Source organism: Rhincodon typus, chromosome 1 (genome assembly GCF_021869965.1).
Source record: "Rhincodon typus isolate 14 chromosome 1, sRhiTyp1.1, whole genome shotgun sequence".
Lineage (NCBI taxonomy): Eukaryota > Metazoa > Chordata > Chondrichthyes > Orectolobiformes > Rhincodontidae > Rhincodon > Rhincodon typus.
This window is the reverse complement of record NC_063332.1, coordinates 47918268-47940908: the sequence shown is the minus strand read 5'-3', so window position 1 is coordinate 47940908 and position 22641 is coordinate 47918268. Positions and strand designations below refer to the sequence as shown.

The 22641-nt window shown below is 41.1% G+C and overlaps 1 protein-coding gene across 1 annotated transcript in view; it reads right to left on the bottom strand.

The window, feature by feature from the left end:
- Positions 1 to 22641, bottom strand: part of LOC109922919 (myosin-IIIb) — a 133326-nt gene that overhangs the window by 16110 nt on the left and 94575 nt on the right. Inside the window, exons 12-18 of the mRNA XM_048618487.1 lie at positions 20213 to 20299; positions 20051 to 20116; positions 15521 to 15634; positions 11207 to 11318; positions 7977 to 8023; positions 4857 to 4913; positions 1727 to 1846 (exon numbers count right to left, since the gene is read on the bottom strand). Coding sequence (XP_048474444.1) covers positions 1727 to 1846; positions 4857 to 4913; positions 7977 to 8023; positions 11207 to 11318; positions 15521 to 15634; positions 20051 to 20116; positions 20213 to 20299 — 603 coding nt within the window. The remainder of the gene's footprint in view (positions 1 to 1726; positions 1847 to 4856; positions 4914 to 7976; positions 8024 to 11206; positions 11319 to 15520; positions 15635 to 20050; positions 20117 to 20212; positions 20300 to 22641) is intronic.

The window sequence follows — 22641 nt, the reverse complement described above, 5'->3', positions numbered from 1 at the left end:
TGATGCTGCTTGGCCTGCTGTGTTCATCCAGCCCTGCACCTTGTTGTCTCGGATTCTCCAGCATCTGCAGTTCCTACTATCTCTGATTCGATTACCTATCAAGCCAGCTTTTCACTCTGGGGATCTGACTTGTTCTACCGTCAATTGGGATCATTACATAACAACCAGCTTGGGAATATTACTTGAAAAACAAAAATTGCTTTATCACTCACCATGCAAGGAAAATACAATAAAAAGGGAGATAGAAATTTAGATGGAAAAAAAAAGTATGTTAATTACAGGTGTCAGATAGAAAATACAATCGAGAACCAAAGTGAATACAGAACATTCAGAAGGTGGTGGAAAAGCAATTATGCAAGCAACGAGGAATTATGGAAAGAGACAGCAACTAACGTAAAAGGAAACTCCAAAGTCCTCTGAAGGCACATGAATTGTAAAAGGTTGGCAAAAGGAGTAGCCCAGACTATGCATCGGAAAGGGGATTTCCACACAGAATCACAGGGCATGGCTGTCTTTCCTGAGGAAGCAGAGGCTACCCAGGTCATGGTGACAGAAAAGGGAAATACAGTCACCAGAAAGATTCAAAATTGGTAAGTCACATTTGGTAAGCTGCCACTAAAGTTTGACAAGGTATTGAGTCTAGATGAGATGCATCCAAGGATACTGAAGAAAGTGACAGTGAGAATTGTGGAGGCATTGGCCATTATTATGAACTTTCTTAGACTCCGGGGTGGTGCCAGAAGACTGGCAAATCACATGTCATTCTTACACCTTTTTTCCCCCCCAAAGGAGTGCAGCAATTGTTGATCAGTCAGTTTAACTTCAGCAATGCAGAAACTTGTAGAAACAATAATTAGGGATAACACTAATTATTTGAAAAAAATGTGCATAAATAAAGGATAGCCAACATGGATTTCTGAAGAAAATTTGTACGTAACTACCTTGGAGTTGTTTGAAATGGTAACAGAGAATTGGTTACGGTAATGCTGTTGATGTGGTGTAGATGGACTAAAAAAGGTACTTTTATATAGTGCACCACAACGGACATATCAGCAATAAAAGGGACAGTAGCAACATAAATACAAAATTGACTGAGTAATAGAAATCAAAGAATAATGGTAAATGGGTATTTGTTTGGGTTGGTGGAAGGTTCGCCATGCAATTCCCCAGGGACCTTTATTTTTCCTCATATATATTAATGATTTTGATCTGGAGGCAAAATGGAATTATCTACACACTGCACCTTTTTCATAAAAGGCTCATGGAGACTGCCAATCCTCATTGCATTTCCCTTGGCAACAGTCTGACCACAGAGTCTACGTGTCTGGCCATTTGAATTCATTAAAATGAATTCAATAAAAAATTCTGGAATTTAAAAAAAAAGTGACTGTAATTATCATCGATCATAAAAACCCATCAACTTCAGTAATGTCCTTTAGGGAAGGAAAGCTGCTATCCTGACCTGGTCTAGACTACATGTGGCTCCAGACCCACAGTTGCCTGTTAACTGCCCTCTGGGCAATTAGGGATGGACAATAAATGCTGGCCTGGCCAGTGATGCCCAAATACAATGCATGAATAAAAAAAATTATTGCCTTAAATACCCATAGCAAAATCCTAACTTTTTGAAGATTTGTGGTGTATGACCTATTGTGAACACAGCTCAAGAAGTAAGCTCACCTTCATCTATAATTTATACCCATAAACTAAAGGCTGCAAGACTCACCTGATCCATGAAGAGTTTGCTGTCCAGATGATCAGGCAATTTATTAACGTTTGGCTTGACACAACGAATGAAATGTGGGTTTGCTGCAAACATTTTCTCCATCAGCACTGCTAAAGAATGCTTGAAAACAAAAGCAATAGAACAATGTTCAGGCCTGTTCTGCAGCTCAAACAATATGCTGGGTTTCAACATCTCATTTGGTTTTCTACCCAAATTATTTGGAATAGCTTTTGTCGATACACACTCCATGGACTATAGGACCATCAGCTGTAGGAGCTGGAATGTCATGTTGCATCTGTGCAGGACATTTGTTATTTTGGAATTTTGTATTCAATTCCAATCTCCCTCCTATAGGAAGGATTTTATTAAAGTTGAAAGGGCTCGGAAATGATCTACAGGGATGTTGCCTGCATTACAGGGTTTGAGCTATAGGGAGAGGCTGAATAGGCTGGGACTGTTGGAGGCTGAGGGGTGATCTTATAGAAGTTTATAAAACCATAAAGGGGCATGGGTAGGGTGAATAGCCAAGGTCTTTTCCACAGGGCAGGGGAGTCCAAAGCTAGAGGCCATAGGTTTATAGGTGAGAGAGGGGCAAGATTTAAAACGGATCTGAGGGGCAACTTTTTCATGCAGAGGGTGGTGAGTGTATGGAGTGAGCTGCCAGAGGAAGTGGTAGAAGCTGGTACAATTACAACATTTAAAAGGCATTGGATGGGTATATGAATAGGAATGGCTTAGGAGAAATATGGGCCAAATGCTGGCAAATGGGACTGGATAAATCTAGGATATCTGGTCAGTGCAGACAAATTGGACTGAAGGGTCTGTTTCCATGTAGTACATCTCTATGACTCTATGACCTCTTTTGTACAGTATGATTCTATGATATATCAAAAAGTTGTTGCAGAGTACACTGAAGCAATTAGCATATTCAACTTCTATTTAAAAAGAAGTACTATTACTGAGCATTTGCTGCAAAGTAAAAAAATTTTCCAGTTAACAGAACTGGAACTTGATCTAAAGTCAAAAACATGATGAGATACAAATTCAACAGGTCCATACGTACCACTGCTGATTGGGTTGGTTCAGTCCTAAAGGACATAAAGAGAAGCTGGCTAGGCTGGTACTTCTTTGACTGGAGCATAGGAGGTTGAGAGGTGACCTTATAGAGGCTTATAAAGGTCACAAAGAGCATAGATAAAGTTAATGATGGGTGACTTTTCCCTAGGATGGAGGATTTCAAGACTACGGGGCATATTTTTAAAGGTGAGAGGAAAGAGACTTAAAAAGACATGAGGGGCAAACATTTTACAGAGAGGGTGGTTTGTGTGGGGAATGAACTTTGGAGGAAGTGGTGGATGCAGGCACAATTACAACATTTAAGACATGTGGATAAGTACACCAATAGGAAAGGTTTGGAGGGATATGGGCATGGAGCAGACAGGTGGGGCTAGTTTAGTTTGGGATTATGTTCAGCATGGACTGGTTGGACCGAAGGGTCTGTTTCTGTGCTGCATGACTCTGACTAATTGTACTACCTACCTTTCTCATCTTGGCTCAGCAGTGAATCATGCCTTTTTTTTGCAAAGTGTTACGTGATCTGACAATGTAAAATGGCCCAATGCTGTCAAGTTACATGGAAATAGTTGACGATTTTAAACTTGGCCCTTAAACTGCCAGAAAACCCAGTAGCGTTCCCCTGTCAAATCATTTCATTAGTTTCCGGTCTTTTTGCTAAGAACTTTGCTAAGTGTGAAGAGAACATATGCACACATGCACCATGGACATGCATTTTGCTCATTTACGGCATTAACTTCTGATATTCTAGCACCCACAGCTTGTACAATTTTTTGCACACGCCCAAATTAATCCAGTCATTGTATAATTGCTACGTGAGCTCACGATAAGAATCAACAAACTCTTCACGGAGAGGTCGGCAGATGTTTTTAACCTTTAATGGCTTGTGGTTATTTCATGACCACACCTCTTGGCTCTGGACTTTCTCAAATGACAAAAATGGGTCTGACAGCCTGCAAAGACTGCACTAGTTTAAGGCAGCAGCTGACCAGCACCTTCTCCAGGGCAATAAGTGCTGGTCAAGCCAATGGTGTTGCAATCTCAGGGAAACCGGACTTTGAAAAAATTCTCTTCCACTACCAGAACTGAAGATGGAGCTGGAGCTGTGATCCGTTTGTGAGCCAAGTGAACCTAAATGGGAATTGCCAGGATCACAGATGGCCTGTAGGTCTGACTCAGTTACAATAATGGCAGTAGAGCGGAAGGTCAGGGGATTCAAACTTAAAGCAATGGAGAATAGAACCAAAGCCAACCTAAAAAGAATCTTTTTTTAAAGCAGCAAGTGGCAATAATCTGGTCTCCTTTTGTGCTGTAACCATTCATGATTCTTTGACTCTGAAGTGACCACATTAAAAACTATTTCAGTACGCAAAAACTGCTGCCTTCAAATGAATCAGTTTCCTCAAGGACCACAATAAATTTACTATATTATTAGAAAACAGTTTAGACAGTTATCTGCAAAGGGAATACTGTGCAGTGCTGTGGAGAGAATGCAGGAGAATGGAACAAAGCAAGGTGCTCATTCAGAGGTGAAGACAGTTTGGGCTGAACTGCCTCCTCCTGTGCTATACTAGCTCCGTGATCCTGTGGTCATTCACATTCTGCAGAAATCGCGAAGTCTCACTCAGTGGAGGTTTCAGAGACACATGTATTTCTCACATTCAGTGAGAAGTCTCACTTTTCAATAGGCTTGTCAAAGTTTTTCTTTTAAAAATTGCAAATGTCAATTGTGCAAGTTGAATCTTCAACCAACATGGGCTGTATGGTGCACATCTCTGTTGCTAACCTTTCACTGATGCTAATTGGAACCTGCAATGATCTTTAAGCTAAAGGAATCAATATTGTAGGATTTAGGAATGCTGTAGAGGGCTGTATGTTGACATAAAGGAGTTTGTACCAAAGCAAAACACCCTATAAGCTTGGCTTGACATTTCCTGTGGACTATTGTGCAATAGATCAGTATCCTGAACTGTTTCCTTGCAAAGAATTCAAATTAAAAAAAACTTATTTTGGTAACCTAGGTAACTAATGGATAGAATTAAACATTGATACATACTCTAAACTGTGCTCCAACAGACTGCTTCCTGGTGCTGTTAAAGTTGTCTTCTGTTTTCTGTACCAACCAGAAAAACAAACAATCATCTCAAATCAGGACTAAACAAAAACAGTATGCATTTCTTAGCACACTGTATAGTATTTAGGAAGTCTTGTATAAGAAAAAAGTGTATAAACACAGATGATGAAACTTCAAAGGTAGTTACTGGTCTGTAAAGCACTTTGGAGACATTGAGGTTATGAAAGCCACAGCATTACTATTATTAGCTTCATGGTAAGCAAAGTTTCATATTTTTCACTTTCATTCATTTAGTTTTAGGTCTTGGTTTTGAGTTTAAAGCTTGGTATTAGTTAAAAATCTGGGTCAACAAAATCAACGTTTCCATGTTCCTTTCTGTATACCCTTGATGCCTTTCATCTTGTTCTAATGGTCTCAATTGGAGATCAAGTACCAGCTCATCGTAAACTGCACCTCCATGCTTTTAGAAATTGTTTTTTTCTCCTGCTTTCCAGATGGCACACAAACACACCAAACCTAAACAGAGCAGTATTGTTCAATTTTGAACAAAAAATACTTCCAAAAAAAAAAAAAAAATAGTTTGAATGCTTACTCTCGAAAATCTGTACAATTCAGCATCTTAAAATTGTTAATTTGCGTAATCAGGGACCTGGAATTTGTATATTTTTTAAATTCACTCCAGGATTTGGATTTCATTGGCTGGTCAGTTTCCTGATTAGCTCATAGCCAGTCCCATTAAAGGGGGCAGCATGCAATCTGCACACCGTCTCCTCATTTAAATCAGTTTAACATTCAGCTGGGTGCAATCTGAGCAGCTGACTGCCTAAACACTTCCAACACTGCGTGGTCAGCAAGAGTTTCAATTTGCTTGGTTCTCTTATATGGGAGCTGCATTCATAAACAGAAACTACCACTGACTGTCTGCAGTGGAAGCGGCTGTAAGGAGGACACCAAACGGAGCAACATGCAAGACAGGGTGGAGATTCCGGGTCGCAGTGGCCTTAATCCAGAGGGGTCACAGGAAGACAGCAGTGCAAAAGGCCCATGTGCATGGTCAAGTTTTAGAGAATGCATCTTCAAAGGATATCTTCTAATCATTGCACCAACATCCTCACATGCTGCCCAATGAATCACACTTCACCAGCCACTCACCAACAGGCCAGGGATGTGCCTGCTAGGGTTAATATACAGATGTTCCATCTCATTCTCTTTCAATGCTGCCAGTCTCTTACCCATTGCTCACAGACTCCACATCTTCCATGTGCCAGGCACATCACCCAAGCACATTGTAACATGCTCGCTACTGTCTCTCTCTCTCTCTCATATGCAAAATAACATGATCCATGACCACAAAATTAGGAGGTATCATTGATAACTAGGGAGATTATCAAAAATTAGAGGATTATGATCAGATGGGAAGCGGGCTAAGGATTAGCAAATGCAATTCAATGTAGGCAAGTGTGAGGTGTTCCACTTTGGAAAGTCAAACCAAGGTAGGACTTATACAGTAAATGATAAGCTCCCGAGTGTTACGGAACAGAGGGACCTAGGAGTACGAATACATAGTTCGTTGAAAGCGGCGTCACAGGTGAACAGAGTAGTGAAGAAGGCATTTAGCATGCTGGCCTTCATCAGTCGAGGCATTGAGTGTAGGAGTTGGGATGTTATGTTACAGTTGTATAAGTCATTGGTGAGGCTGTGCATGGAATATTGCGTACAGTTTTGGTCACCTTGTTATAGGAAAGACATAGTTAAACTGGAAAGTGTGCAAAGAAGATTTACGAGGATGTTGCCAGGACTAGTAGACCTGAGTTATAGGGAGAAGTTGGCTGGGATAGGACTTTATCCTTTGGAACATAGGAGAATGAGGGGTGACCTAATTGAGGTGTATAAAATCATGAGGGGCATAGTTAGGATGAATGCATATAGTCTTTTTCCCCAGAGATGGGGAATTGAAAACAAGAGGGCATAGGTGAGAGGGAGAAAGTTTTAAGGAGGATCTGAGGGGCAACTTCATGCAGAAAGTGGTGTGTATATGGAATGGGCTACCAGAGAAAGTGGTTGAGGCAGGTACAATAGTAACATTTATAAAATATTTGGATAGGTACATGGATGGAAAGGGATTATAGAGATATGGACCAAATGTGGGCAATTGAAACCAGCTGAGTGGACACCATGGGCCAGTTTGGCCAAAGGGCCTGTTTCCGTGCTGTATTACTCTATGACTCTAAACTACAGCGCATTAGTGGAGGGGTAAACCTACAACTCCATCATTCAAATCTGCTGTAGGAAACCACTCTGCTATCACTGAGGCTGATATATCCAGGAAGTTGCATTCCTGCCTTATGGTCCCACTCAAACCCCACTTCACCCTGAACCTGCTGACTGGAATAAGATACAAAGTCCAAGTGGTCGGACCATGGATCGGTTACTTTCCGTTCTCTCCCTTTTCCCTCACTTCAACCTTTGTGAAGGCTTGCTTTCAGATATGCAGGTATTTCCATGTGGCTCACGAAGGCAGCTGAGAGCTGTATCTCATCTTCAACTAAGAGTCACTGATCTGTCCTGAATGCTTCGTTGTCCACCTCTGCTGCCTCCCGAGGTTGTGTCTGTGATTTGGAGCCACTCTTCAGGGAGTATTAGAGCTCCCCTTCACCCCAGTCCAGAGGGGCTCAGGCAGCCTCAAGAATGCAGAGAGTCTTCTCCACAACCTTCTGGTGGTAGCGAGGCTCCCAGTGGACACATGTTGCCCTCTAAAGGTCAGCTAGTAGAGGTCCATCATGAGCCACGTGCATAAATTATCCTCCATCTTCAACACCACGGCCCAATTCTTTCCAACGGTCTGATAGTGGTGGGAACAGCTAATTGTCAGGACGGAAGTATTGTGGCTGCTGTAAGGATAGTGGGCATTTACTGACAATACTTCAGGCACAGTTGAGTATCAACTGCAGTTAGTGGACTGGAGCCCTTTGTGACATTGGTACATCTCCATAGTGTGCACACTTGCTGTAGCTTCAGTATCTTTGGCTCACAAAAGAATTCAGTTTGCAGTAAGATCACTTACTCTGATTCAAACCCACAAAAAGTCTTAGAATAACTTACTCTTGGTCTTTGGTAAGCCATTAAGGTTCCTGTTCTTGAGACTGTAGCTAAAATGTTAAAACAAAACCAAGGTGTCAGTGCCATCAAAATTAACTGGAAAAATATAATTATTCACGTTCATGTACAAATATGTAGCGAGATTAAATTTATTTTCCAGGAAAATACATTTTCTGATTCGCCCTTTCCTCCTCTACTTTTCTCCTTTCCTGAAATTTCAGGCTATGCTTATCTAGTTTGACTGGACATGTTACATTCTGAAATTTCCCTCCAACAGCTCTGATACACAGATCTTCCCACAAATAACATAAGAACTCAGCAGGGGCTGGGGATATCAGGCTCCATGCTGTATTCGACAGTGCCTTGCACAATTGCTTCAATTTAACGTGTTTTTGTGAATCACACTAACTTCCAGATTCAGCTATTCCTCTGCTCTCCAGGCTGGCCTTTCAATCTTTACCCCCTCTGTAGATTTCAGTTGATTCAATGCCCATGTCCAGACATGTCCTTGTGGGCTTCCTTGGCTTTGTATTTTGCTAATACTACAAATTTACACTGGAACAGGAGTGGGCCATTCAGCCCCCTTGAGCCATCCAATGAGACCACGGATGATCTGTGGCCTAACTGCACACACCTGACTTTGACCCATATCCCGTAATACCTTTGTTTATCAAAAATTCATCTATCTTGAATTTAAAACAATCAACTGAAGTGAGTTTCAAACATTTACTACTCTTCTGTGTAGCAGTGTTTCCTACCATCTCTCCTGAATGGCTCGGTCCTAATTCTCAGGCTATGCCCTCAGTTCAAGAATCCCAACCTTTGGAAACAGTTTCTCTTTATTAACAGGAAAAAGACCAGTAAATAGCTTGAAGACTTTGATCAGATCACCCCTTAACCTTTCAAATTCCAGAGAAAACAGGCTTAATTTGTACAATCACTCCTCAGAACATAACCCCCAAAGTCCACATATCATTCTTGTAAATCTACAATGAATTCTCTCCAAGGCCAATATATTCTATCTAACGCATGGTGCCTAGATCTGTTCTCAGTACTCCATGTAGGGTCCTACTAGGGTTTTGTAAAACTGCAGCACAACTTCTGCATCCTTACACTCCAGTCCTGTAGGTATAAAGGCCAGCATTCCATTTCCCAATTCTTTTCTGCATCTTTCCAGGCATTTTAAAAGATCTTTGCACCTGAAGCCCCAATTCTCTTTGGGATTCCACTGCATTTAACATCATACCCTCCAGAAACTACCCTGATCTATCCTTGATTGGTCGAAAAATGGATAACCTCATACTTGCTTACATTGAAATCCATCTGCCACAATTTTGCCCCTTCACCTGGTCTATCAATATCCCTTTGTAATTTTAAGTTATCACCTACATGTTTATCCAAGTCATTAATGAATAATCTGAATAACTGAGGCCCTAATACAGATCCTTGTGGTTTACCACTGGTCACATCCTGCTAATTCAACTATCTCTAAGGTTTTGGAGTAGATCTGTAGCTCGGGTTGTGGGTGTTGAGGTTGGTTGGCTTGCCGAGCTGTTTTGTTGTTCCGCAGACGTTTTGTTACCGTGCTGGGTAACATCCTCAGTGCAGCCTCTGATGAAGCGTCGGGGTGTTTTCCCACCTGGTTTTTAAACTCTGGGGTCCATTGCGATGGATTGCCTCACTTCCGGGTTTCCTCTGTAGTGGAATGTATATGGAAAGTGCACCAGAATTGCCTCACCTAGATTCAATGAACTCGGCATATGAATTAAATATGGGAACTTCCTTGTCTTTGAAATTATTCAGAAATTCTCAACCCAGCCCAAATGACCAGCTATACAACTATCTAGCCATTATCCCTGCTTTGTCACCTGCCATTGAACCAATTTCCCAGCCATGAGAAGGTGGTGGTGAGCTGCCTTCTTGAACCACTACAGTCCACCCACAATGCCACTAAGGGGAAAATTCCACGATTTTGACCCAGTGACAGTGAAGGAACAGCGATATATTTCCAAGTCAGGATTGCGTGACTTGGGAGGGGGTGGTGTGAGAATTGCAGGTGGCAGTGTTCCCATTTCTCTGCTGCCCTTGTCCTTCTAGATGGAAATGGTTGTGGGTTTGGAAGGTTTTCACGGATGATCTTACGTTGATGATCTCTGGTTTTGGGACTTCCCCCACAACTGGAAAGATATTTTCTCTCCTTCTACTGTATCAAGTCATTCCACAAATTTGAAGACCCCTTGTGCTGATCCTCAAGTGCGCACTTTTCTAAAGGATCAGGCCTGTTGGACTATGGCTGACAGGTATATCCTGTTTCAGTTCAGGGACCAACCTCGTGAACATTTTTGCAGCCTTTCTAATACCACTTTTTAAAAAATAATATTGAGATCAGGCGTGTGTGGAATACAAGCATGTCACAGAGTCACTACAGCACAGAACGAGGTTAATTGGCACATGGAGACAATGCCTTGTGACTTACCCAAAATGTGAGATGTTTAATGTAACTTCTACACTTCTCAAATTCTACTAGCGTGGGACCCCAGTGGTCAGTCTGTTCTATTTTAAACAGCCCTACTCACCTCAGCTGCCATTTGAATAGGTATTCAAAATTAACAGTAATTTGGATAGACTAAATGGAAAAAAGTCTGAAGTAAACCAGAGGAAACAGATTTAAGGATGACTGGTAAATAGCCAATTATGCACAAGAAAAAACATTTTTGTTTACACAAACAGTTAAGGTCCACATGATACTGTCAGAGAGGGTGATCGAAGAAGCAGAACAGTGGGACAAGCTAAACTACTCTTACAGACAGCCAGCTCAGTTATCTCAGATAGTAAGGTCTCATTGTGCGCTGTATTCTAGGATTCCTAGAACTCCAAGAACTATCTAAATATCTTCTTCTGCTTCCATGTTCCATTTTCCCCCACCAACAATACCCATCCATTTAGCTATCTATGCCTCCAAGCTTTTAATCACATCCCTGATAACTGCATGGCTAAAGCATGAGATTATTTTTGTTTGATTGCTTGGGATGATTTTTTACATTAGAGTTACACAAAAGCAAGTAGTTGCTTTGCATTGATCAAATGACTGATTTATATGGTTTATGAAATCGATTCATATTGCTGCAACTTTCTAATATCCAATACAGAGATACACAACTTTAAAGCCACAACATGGAGACAATACTGGCCAGTGCACTTCCCTATACAGGGCTGCGTACCATAATATTTACCTGCGAAAAGTACACTTAGCAATGGAGTTATACTATTAATGAACAGGCCTCGAATGCTTGCTGGGATTGTGTCTCTGTTTTTCTCCAGAAACCCAGATGCATTATATTGGATCTGTGGAGAAAGGGTATCAGGTAATTTAGAAACAAATACAAAAAAGTTGTACATAAACTACTCAAAACAGTTGAAAGTGTTCTATTAAACAAAGCCGGTCACTTTATAAAAGAAAAAATGCTCTAAAGGACTTCTCTCACTCCCATTTCCTCCTCCCTCCTTAAAAGTTAAAGAAGAAAAATGTCTACTGTTTCTTTAGGATTTATTATACTTTCACAAAGTACAATCTTACAATTAACAAACAAAATATATCCAAATACAAGGAGACAGCAAGGACTGTAAATGCTGGAAATCAGTCGATAAAATGTTGAGCTGGAGGAAGTCAGCAGGTTAGACATCAGAGCAGCAGGGAAGTCAACGTTTTGGACCTGAAACTCAACTTTGCTGCTCATCTGATGCTATCATATCCAAATACAAAACAAACTTTCCAACTTTAAGGAAAATGAAAATTAAAGGAGACAAAATAAAAGGCTTGAAATTGGATTTTTGCTTGCAGAAAAGTTCAAGCTAAAAAAATGCACTTAAATATGGCAGATTACAACATTAAAATTCATAAGTGATTTTCTGTAATATTAACTTTTGAATTAATTCAAATAATTCCCGCTGGTCATTGGGCTGGGTTGAGAATTTCTGAATAATTTCAAAGACAAGGAAGTTCCCATATTTAATTCATATACCAAGTTCATTGAATCTAGGTGAGGCAATTCTGGTGCACTTTCCAATACTTTAAGTTTACATTTTAGACAAAAGCTCTGTTTTGAACGTCAGGGATTTGTTATTGTTTGCTCTTAGTGATTCCCTACTCAAGTGTCAGGAGAGGGTGCAATTGGGCTGTAATGTTCTTATAGTGCAGACAATCTTCTGGCATCCCTCAGATTGGTTCACATTGGGCAAAGCACCAGAGGCAACTCTAACCCATGGAACCAGACAAAGTAAATGCAGGAAGGATATGCCCAGTGACTGAGGAGTCCAAAACCAGGGGTCACAGTCTAAGGGTTCGGATGGACTGAAACGAGGAGAAATTTCTTCAGCAAGAGAGCAGTGATTGTTTGGAATTCTCTCCCACAGAATGCAGTTGAGGCAAAATGTTGAATATTTTTAGGAAGGAGGAAGAGTTAGGTACAGTTCTTAGGGATAGGGAGAATGCAGAAATAGGGGACTGAGTGGGACAATTAGCCAAGATTAATTGATTGGTGGAGCAGGCTTAAAGGGCCAAATGGCCTACTCCTGTTCTTATTTTCTACACTTTTATGATCCAATAGTTTTAATTAACTAAGGAGTGTTAAAAGAACTAGCACTGTACAGATATACAAAAATCAGGACTTTTGAAATTTAGAAAAATGCCATGGGAAAGTAATCAATAAATAGACTTTAAACCAAGTTAATTAGGAAAATTTGTTCTCCATGTCTAAGGTGGAGTGCAAAGTAATTTTGATAAGATTTATCTCCCATTTCCCACTTGATAAAACAGGACTTATTGAAGTCCAGGATTTGCTGCTAGAAAGGAAATGTGGAACGATAAATTGTAAACGCAAAAAGAAAACCTACCAGAAGCAAAACACTCAATCAGCTACACAGCCTGGAACTTTAATAGCATAACTTTGATCAGGAGTGGACATAAACAAATCAAGGATCTTAGACAACTCCAAAAAGGATCAAATTGGTTAAACATTTGATAGTATAAAATTAACATTATCCCAAACAGGAAGGGTGGGAAAGTGATTCTTTTTATTTTAAAAAAAAAACTGTTCCCAGGATTTGGGTGATGCTGTGAAGCCTGTATTCACTGCCAATTCCTAGCTGCCTGGTACTGGAACACTTCCTTCAAAGTCTGTGTTTAATAGTTTTTAACAATCATTGCAAAACCAATTCTGGCCGCACAGACTCGCAGAAGTACACCACACTTTGTGGCTTTAGGGTTTCCAAATGTCAATGAAGTATTTTTGGAATGTAATCACGGTTATGAGCTGTGCAATGTGACCCACAGTGATTAGACAAATTAGCAGACACTAGTTTAATAGCAAGGCGTAAAGTATGAAATTCATAACTCCTCCTCGCAGTTTCACAGACAAACCCTCTTCTCCAGAGTCTGCCCTGACCTTTTCCCTTTGTTCTTCCACATTCAATCTAACTCCTGTTGCCTGACTCTATATCTTGTATAGGATGGCAAAGTCATACAGCAGCGAAACAGATCTTTCAGTCTAACTCATTTGCACCAAATCATATATCCCAATCTGATCTAGTCCCATTTGCCAACATTTAGCCCATATCCCTCTAAATCCTTTCTATTCATATACCCATCCAGGAGCCTTCTAAATGTTGTAATTGTACCTGCCTCCACCACGTTCTCTGGCAGCTCGTTCTATACACACACCACTCTCTGCATGGAAATTTACCCCTCAGGTCTTTTTTAAAATCTCTCCCCTCAAACCTGTGCCTTCTAGTTTTAGACTCCCCCGCCCCCCACAAAAAGGATCTTGCCTATGCATCCTACCTATGTCCCTCATCATTTTATAAACCTCTATGGAGGTCACCCCTCAGCCTCCGATGCTCCAGGGAAAAGGCCGACTCTGCCTCTCCATCTAACCCTCCAGTCTTGGCAACATCTTTGTAAATTTTTTCTGCATCCTCTCAACTTTAACATCCTTCCTATGGAAGGGAGACCAGAAATGTACGTACTATACTAAAAGTAGCCTCACCAAAGTCCTGTACAGGAGCAGCACGATGACCCAGTCCTATACTCAATGCACTGACCAATGAAGGCAAGTGTACCAAATGCCTTCTTCACCAACCTGTCCACCTGAGACTCCACTTTCAAGGAACTATGCACCTGCACTCCTCAGTCTCTTTGCTTGGCAACACTCCTCAGGGCCCTACCATTAACTTACAAATCCTGCCCTGGTTGCCTTACCAAAATGCAACACTTCACATTTATCTAAATTATACTCCATCTGCCACTCCTTGGCCCATTGGCCCATCTGATCAAGGTCCAATTGTACTCTGAAATAATTTTCTTCACTGTCCACTACACTACCAGTTTTGACGTCATCTGCTAAATTTACTAACCATTCCTCCTATATTCACATTCAATGTTCCCCCTCATTCTTATTATCTGCCTGGTTCAGTGGCAGCGTCCTGACCAGTGCCAGAAGTCACTTGAACACATAAATCTAGGCTAATATTTCAATGCAGCATTCACAAACTGATCTTTGGTGCTTTTTGCTATTCTCTCAACAAACACAAAAAACACAAAAACATTTGGGCAGCTACTCACCGCCATTCAATAAACCTTGCTGTACAAAACTTTGCTGCTGTGTCAACCTGTGACATAACTGATCATGCTTGAAAAGTAAGGTAATTAATTGCCTGTACAGGGTTTTCAAACAATAAAAGACAGGCACTACATAATTATAAAACAGCTCTTGCCTTTAATCTCTTTAATCAGGGATGACTGATCATTCTCTTTCAGTCACTTCACTCATGTCATACAAGTACCCACTGATATCAACTTAATGATCTAGCCTCAAAATCTTGACAGCACAGATCTGGGGTGGATCTGAACTTCTGTCTGCCCACAGAGTGACGAGAATGGGATAGGAATTACACCGAAATACCTTGCAACAGCATTAGCAGGCTCTATAAATAAATAGAAAATAAACTTCCAGTTGGCTTGCATAGCTGAAACTGTCTTTGAATTCAAAGATTCCCATTTTGCTATTGTCCTGGAATACTACACATTAAGATTCTCAGGTGCTCTTCAAACATTTACCTTGTAAATATTACATTGTGATATATACTCGTTCTGAATGATGGGAACATTCTTCTTTACAATAGAATATGAAGTTGCTGCGGTTTGTTTCTGTGGAGGCACAGTTAATATCAATACACTTACCAAGTAATGTTGAGATGCATTACTGAATTCTGACCATGACATTCAACATGTATTGGGGTACCTTTAATGTTCATGAGGAAGTCTTTTTTTTATTGAAATACTCACAAAACTTTTGATTACTGGCAGCAGCAAGCATACCATATTATTCCAGAGGAAAAAAAATATACACATTGTACCAATGAGTCCTTTGTTATTGGTGACATTGCTTTATAGTGACTAACCAACACTTTCTATCGATGTTTCTTTACAGAAATGAGAGAGAAAAAAAAAAAAAAAAAAAAAAAAAAAAAAAAAAAAAAAAAAAACTTACCTTTCCAGCATAGTGTATCACTGTAAATCCTGGAGCACGACTCCTATCTATTTTAAAGTGTGGATTCCCTTTGAAACTACTGTTCAGTTTGTCTACAAAAGTCCTGTCAGTGGCCTGTAATGGTACATGAAAGGCATACCTAAATATCATACACATTCCAAAACAATCTTTGAGATTTGCATATAATCTTGATTTTAAATGTTAACTAAATTCGCTTCAAGTCTGTACAACACATTTAGAATGATTCAGAACGCTTTGATCAGTTCATCAAGGGAACACTGAAGAAGAGGTTTGACCAAAAATCAACTGAGTCATGCATGAATGAAGTTATATCAATTCTGTCAACTTGATGCATAACACTACATTTCTTTGGCTACTCATCCAGGGGGTGGTGGAAATTTTCAATACACTGTGTGGAAGGGTAGTTGAGGAAAAAAACTTCAGATCCTTTAAAAAGAACTTGAATGAGCATTGAAATGTCACAACATTCGAAGCTATGGGCAAGTGATAGCCCAGGGGACTGCGTAGATCTAGAGCAAATTTTTGCCACTGCAACCTTGTTTGGTCAAAAGGATGTCTCTGTACTGTATGATTCTATGACCACAACCAGGCTTTCCATGGAAGCAAAATATCTTAACTCTGTTGGACGGCTGAGTCAGTCGCAGTTCATGTATCACAATGAATGCAATTGAATGAAATGCAAGTATAGCTTCTCGGATACTTCAGATCATTCCAACTTGAACAGGAAGATCCCAGCATTTAATCTCTAGTCTGCACTGCCCCAATCCTGGGTTTATTGAAGCATCAAAAAGAAAAAGATTGAAAAACAGGGCTAGACAATCTCTTTTGAAAATGGCTACGTATGGGCATGAAGCCAGGATAGGATAGTTACTGCCTGTGAAATCTTTACAGCTGAATGGTATGCTGGAACGTATTGTTTAAACTCAATGATCAAGAATGATCTGTTAATTTAAGGTACCACAGAGTAACTGCCAGCCACTGAGCTATTGGAGAGACTCACTCAGTTTCAACACTAGTTAGCACATCCCACAATTATAGAACAGAAAATTTGCACTCCCTTCCACTGGTCAGTTTCTATCCAGTAAGTTAACAGAAGGAAAATATATGTGCCTTTGACAAAAAAATCTTACCACATATTCCAGCATAAATTATCACTCTTAGGACAGACAGGAGAAAAAAAAAATGTGTAAGAAAATTGTGAGACTGGGTGTGTCATAACAATGCTCGAGTGCGGCTGAAAGTTTAATCCCTTCAGAAATATGAGAGACGATATTTTATAGCTAATGGTGGAGACCACCTCCAGCCCTGAGATTTCAAAGGATGCAGTTCCAATCCAATCAACTGCTTCCTTCACAGTCACTAGGTGAAAATCCTGGGACTTCCTCCTTGACAGCACTGTGGGTGTCCAAACACAAAAATAGACTGCAGTGGTTTAAGACGACAGTCCACCATCATCTACTCCGGGGCAATTCGGGATGGCCAACACATAGCGGCTGAACCAGTGAAGCCCGTATCTTTTGAATAAATTTAATACCTAACACCCAAGCATGCACAGAAATTCGGGATAAACAATAATAAAAAAAAAAAAAAAGAGAGAGTAAGGCAACGTGAGTGACGTGGTTGCAAAACACGTACAATAATTTTTAAAGAAAAACAGCCTGACTCCACTGCTTCACTGGTTAGAGCCATAGAGATATACAACATAGAAACAGACCCTTCGGTCCAACTCGTTCATGCCAACCAGGTATCCTCCATTAATCTACTCCCATTTGCCAGCATTTGGCCCATATCCCATTAGGCCCTTCCTATTCATATACCCATCCAGATGCCTTTCAAATGTTGAAATTGTACCAGACTCCAACACTTCCTCTGGCAACTCATTCCATACAAGCACCACCCTCTGAGAAAAAGTTGGCCCCTTTGGTCCCTTTTAAATCTTTCCCCTCCCACCTTAAACTTGTACCCTCTGGTTTGGACTACCTGGGGAAAACAGCTTGCTTATTTACCCTATCCATGCCCGTCATGATTTTATAAACCTCTATCAGGTCACCACTCAGCCTCCGATGCTCCAGGAAAATTAGCCCCAGCCTAATCAGCCTCTGCCTATAGCTCAAACCCTCCAACCCTGGCAACATCCTTGTAAATCTTTTGAATCCTTTCTAGTTTCACAACATCCTCCCTATAGCAGGGAGACCAGAATTTCAGGCAGTATTCCGATAGTGGCCTAACCAATGTCCTGTACAGCCAGGACATGACCTCCCAACTCCTTTACTCAATGCACTGACCAATAAAGGCAAGCAAGCCAAAGCGCCTTCTTCATTATCTTATCTACTTGCAACTCCACTTTCAAGGAACTATGAACCTGTACTCCAAGGTCTCTTTGTTCAACAACACTCCCCAGGACCTTACCATTAACTGTACGAGTCCTGCCCTGATTTGAGATTCCAAAATGCAACACCTCACACGTATCTAAATGAAACTCCATTTCCCACTCCTCAGCCCATTGGCCCATCTGATCAAGGTCCTGTTGTACTGTGAGATAACCTTCTTCGCTGTCCACTACACCTCCAATTTTAATGTCATCTGCAAACTTACTAACCATACCTCCTACGTTCACACCCAAATCATTTATATAAATGACGAAAAGCAGTAGACCCAGCACTGATCCTTGTGGCACACCGCTGGTTACAGGCCTCCGGTCTGAAAAGCAACTGTCCACCACCACCACCGTCTGTTTTCTACCTTCGAGCCAGTTTTGTATCTAAATGGATAGTTTTCCCAGTATTCTATGTGATCCAACCTTGCTAACCAGTCTACCATGAGGAACCTTGTCAAACACCTTACTGAAGTCCTTATAGATTATGTCCACCACTCTGCCCTCATCAATCCCCTTTGTCACTACTTCAAAAAACTCAATCAAGTTAGTGAGACACAATTTCCCATGCACAAAGCCACATTGACCATCCCTAATCAGTCCTGGTCTTTCCAGATTCTCGTAAATCCTGTCCCTCAGGATTCCCTCCACCACCAATGTCAGGCTCACCGGACTATAGTTCCCTGGCTTTTCCTTACCACCTTTCTTAAATATTGGCACCACTTTAGCCAATCTCCAGTGTTCCGGCACCTCACCTGTGGCTATTGATGATACTAATATCTTCGGCCTGCAGCTGTGTAATGCTCCCCTATCCTCCCACTTAGTATCTCAACCAGATGCATTGCAATTTCTCAAAGTGCACAAAGGGTCAAGAGAGTAAAGAAGGGCTGTGTTGCGAAATTTGAAAATTTATGAAAACAAGTTGATTTTCTGATGAAACCACTGTTGCATGGTCAGCAGGTTCTTAATCTTTTGTTAAAATTCAGGAGGTGGCTCGACAGCTGAAGGCTCCAGGGCAGGTCCGGAGGAGGGAAGGGTTCACTCCTGCAGCCTAAACAATGCACATCTCAAAACCCTCCCCCATTTTCAACTGGCATTTTGAGTGGGAGGGGCAGGAAGGGAAGAAATGTAGGAAACTTTAGGGTGGTTGCAATTAGTTTTACTTTTTTTTTAAATCTGATACTCCCACATTAGTAAATACAAAATCAAATTGGTTTCTTTAATGTCACATTTCCAAACTCTTATCAAACACATTATCTGAAGTCCGATTGCAGTTCAAAGTAAAAAAAAAACACAGATCAATGGACACATTACAGCCTTGGTTTGTTGAGCATAATCTTGCTTCTTACTAAGGGGTGGCATGGTGGCTCAGTGGTTAGCACTGCTGCCTCACAGCAGCGGGGACCTGGGTTTGGTTCCACTCTCGGGTGACTATCTGAGTGGATTTGGTACACATGCTCCCTGTTTCTGTGCCGGTTTGCTCCAGCTTCCTCCCACAGTCTGAAGGTGTGCAGATCAGGTGGATTGGCCATGCAAAATTGCCCACATCGTGTCCGGGGATGCGCAGGCTAGGTGGGTTAGCCATGGGAAATGCAGGGTTAAAGAGACAGGGTAGGGGAATGGGTCTGGATGGGCTGCTCTTTGGAAGTTTGATGCAGCCTCAATGGGCAGAATGGCCTGCTTCCAGACCGTAGGGATTCTATAAATTTTCATCATTCACCATGCAACAATATCTCCTGTTACGTTATTAGTTTCAGTGATATCAACCTAAATCTTGAGCTAGCTTAAAACCCAGATGAATGGGGAGAGGATGGGAAGGCTAAGCAGGAGCAGCAGAAGAAAAAGTGGAGCGGGGAAGATGTTAGTAAAAAAGGAATGAGAAAAGGAGGCTTCATTCTGGCTTTGGTAAGTCTAGGGGACAATTTTGAACCTCAATTCTAATGGAAGCTCATTAATCTGGAACATTATCACTGCTTCTCCCTATAAAACTATACCTAGAGTACTGAATACTTCCAGCATTTTTTGTTTTTTATTGCAGACTTTCTGCAACTGCTGTATTTTGCTCCAGAATAACTATGGTGTCTAAAATGTTACCAACAAACTTACAATTCTCTTTTCACTGCTTCATTCCTTACCTGCGGAAATGCACTTTGTTCATCCAACAGAGAAAACACACCAAGGGGTCTTGCTAAAAAAAGATCCTGTGTACAAGAAATTTACACATGAATAGAACAGAACATAAAATAACGCGCCAATAAATCAAGACATATTTGTAAATGCCAGTGTTTTTTTTTTACCAGTATTGATTTGTTGTCCTTGTAAGTTATCGTTTCCCATTCAATTCCTTCTTCCTTGTACTCATTTTGTTGCATTATAAATATGTGCTGCAGAATAAAAATCATGTAGGTTTTTCATTTGAAAAGGAACAGTGATACAATGTAAAGAGGAAGCACCTAGGTCTCTCTCACACACAATTGAAAAGAAAAGGCAAAAATAACGAGTTACCTTTATATATACACACACACACACACACACATTTCATACTCCCAACCAATATCTCTTACAAGTGGTTGTTGACTTGCTCGCCGAGCTGCTAAGTTTCTTTGCAAACATTTCGCCACCATGCTAGGCAACATCATCAGTGCACCTCCGGTGGAGCACTGGTGTTCTGTCCTGCTTGCTATTTCTGTCTTGTTTTTTGGGGTGGGTGGTATCACTTCTAGATTTGTTTCTTAGTGGTTGGTATATGGGGTCCAGCTCTACATGTTTGTTAATGAAGTTCTGGTTTGAGTGCCAGGTCTCCAGCAATTCTGGTGCGTGTCTTTGCTTGGCTTATCCTAGGATGGCTACGTTGTCCCATTCGAATTGGTGTCCCTCTTTGTCCATGTGTATTGAAATGAGTGATAGTTGGTCATGTCTCTTGGCAGCTAGTTAGTGTTCGTGAATCTGCCAAAACTATTACATAGGGTAAAACGGAAGGAAACTAGCCATCAGGATTCACAAAAACTAACTAGCTACCAAGGGACATGACCCAACTATTACTCATTTCAATACACATGGACAAAGAGGGACACCAATTCGACTGGGACAACGTAGCCATCCTAGGGCAAGCCAAGCAAGACAAGCACCAGAATTCCTGGAGGCCTGGCACTCAAATTGGAACTCCATTAACAACACGTAGAACTGGACCCCATATACTAATCACTAAGAAACAAGTCCAGAAGTGATGCCACCCACGCCAACAAACCAAGATACACAAATAGCAAGCAGGACAGAACACCGATGCTTCACCGGAGGTGCACTGATGATGTTGCCTAGCATGGTGATGAAACTTTTGTGAACAAACTTACCAGCTTGGCAAGCAAGTCCACAACCTGAGCTACAAATCTTCTCAAAAACCTTGACCTCCTACAAGACAATTGACCTTTAGTGCCTGGAATGGGTGATATACTCGTGTGTATTGTGACTGAATCATATACTTCTAAGGGTATTGTCAACAGTAATTAGGAATCAGATAACAAGGTGAGCCAGAAATCAACCAGGAAGGGCACTAAGGAGGCTAAACAGAATTGGATGGAATTCAAAAGGACGGAGAGCTGTATTTGCATCAGCAAGAATCAATTGGTATCAATGAACAGTCCATTGTGTTGTACAACTTTTGAGCTGGCAAATTTGTTGCCAGATTAGAACCATGACCCGGAAACTAGTTCTAGATTAGAAGCACAGAACCTGTTAATCAAAGAACGTGACCAGATTGAGGCATACATGGTGGAAAGGCCGCTGAGATTCAGTATTTCTAAGGAGAACTTCATGTGGTGAAGGCAGGACCAGGTGAAGAATGAACCCATGAGCTGAGGTCACTACATAAGGTGGCCACTAGAGAATCAATCAAGGTCAGCATCAGACATGAGACACAAAATGAAATCCGTTCTGTGCAGCCCTGTACAAAATTCTGTTTCATTGTCATCAGTAAATCCATCATGCTTCTTCTTCATTCTGTTCTCCTGAAACCCTCCAACTCCTGTCGCAAGGAAGGCAAGTGTTTATAGCCCATCTCATTGGAGGTGGTAGTGAAAAGTTACTAATTAAACATAGTAAAGTATGGGCTGGGTCATTCAGTTGTAAGTGAATTTTCAGTGTGATTGGTCATAATTAGTCCCAAACAAACTCTCTGCACAGAAAATTTCTCTTCACAAAAAGATAGGCCCCTACAAAATTTAAGTATTTTTCCAGCCCCACTGTTCTACTATAACATAACTCAAGAGTAAGGAGAACAGGCCATTTAGCTCCTTAAACCTGCCATGGCCAGCATGGATGATCTGATTATAGCCTTAGCCCAATTTCTTGCATACCCCCAATGCCCTCCGAGACACTTGTTAGTCAATAAAATATTTCTGCCTTTTTAAAAAAAAAAAATTAATAACCCAGTCTGCATCAATCTTTGGGGAAGAAAGGTCCACAGATTCGTAACAATGAGAACAACATTCTCATCTCCACCTCATATAGGAGACCTTGGCATTTGAACAGATACCCGTTTGTTTTTGACCAGTGCAGACTCAATGGGTGGAGGGCTTTTTTCCAGTGCTGCAGACCTCTGTGACATCTTATTTTTAAACACAATTCTCTAGTTCTTGAGATAACAAGGTGTAGAGCTGGATGAACACAACAGGCCAAGCAGCATCAGAGGAGCAGGAAAGCTGGCATTTCGGGTCTGGACCCTTCTTCA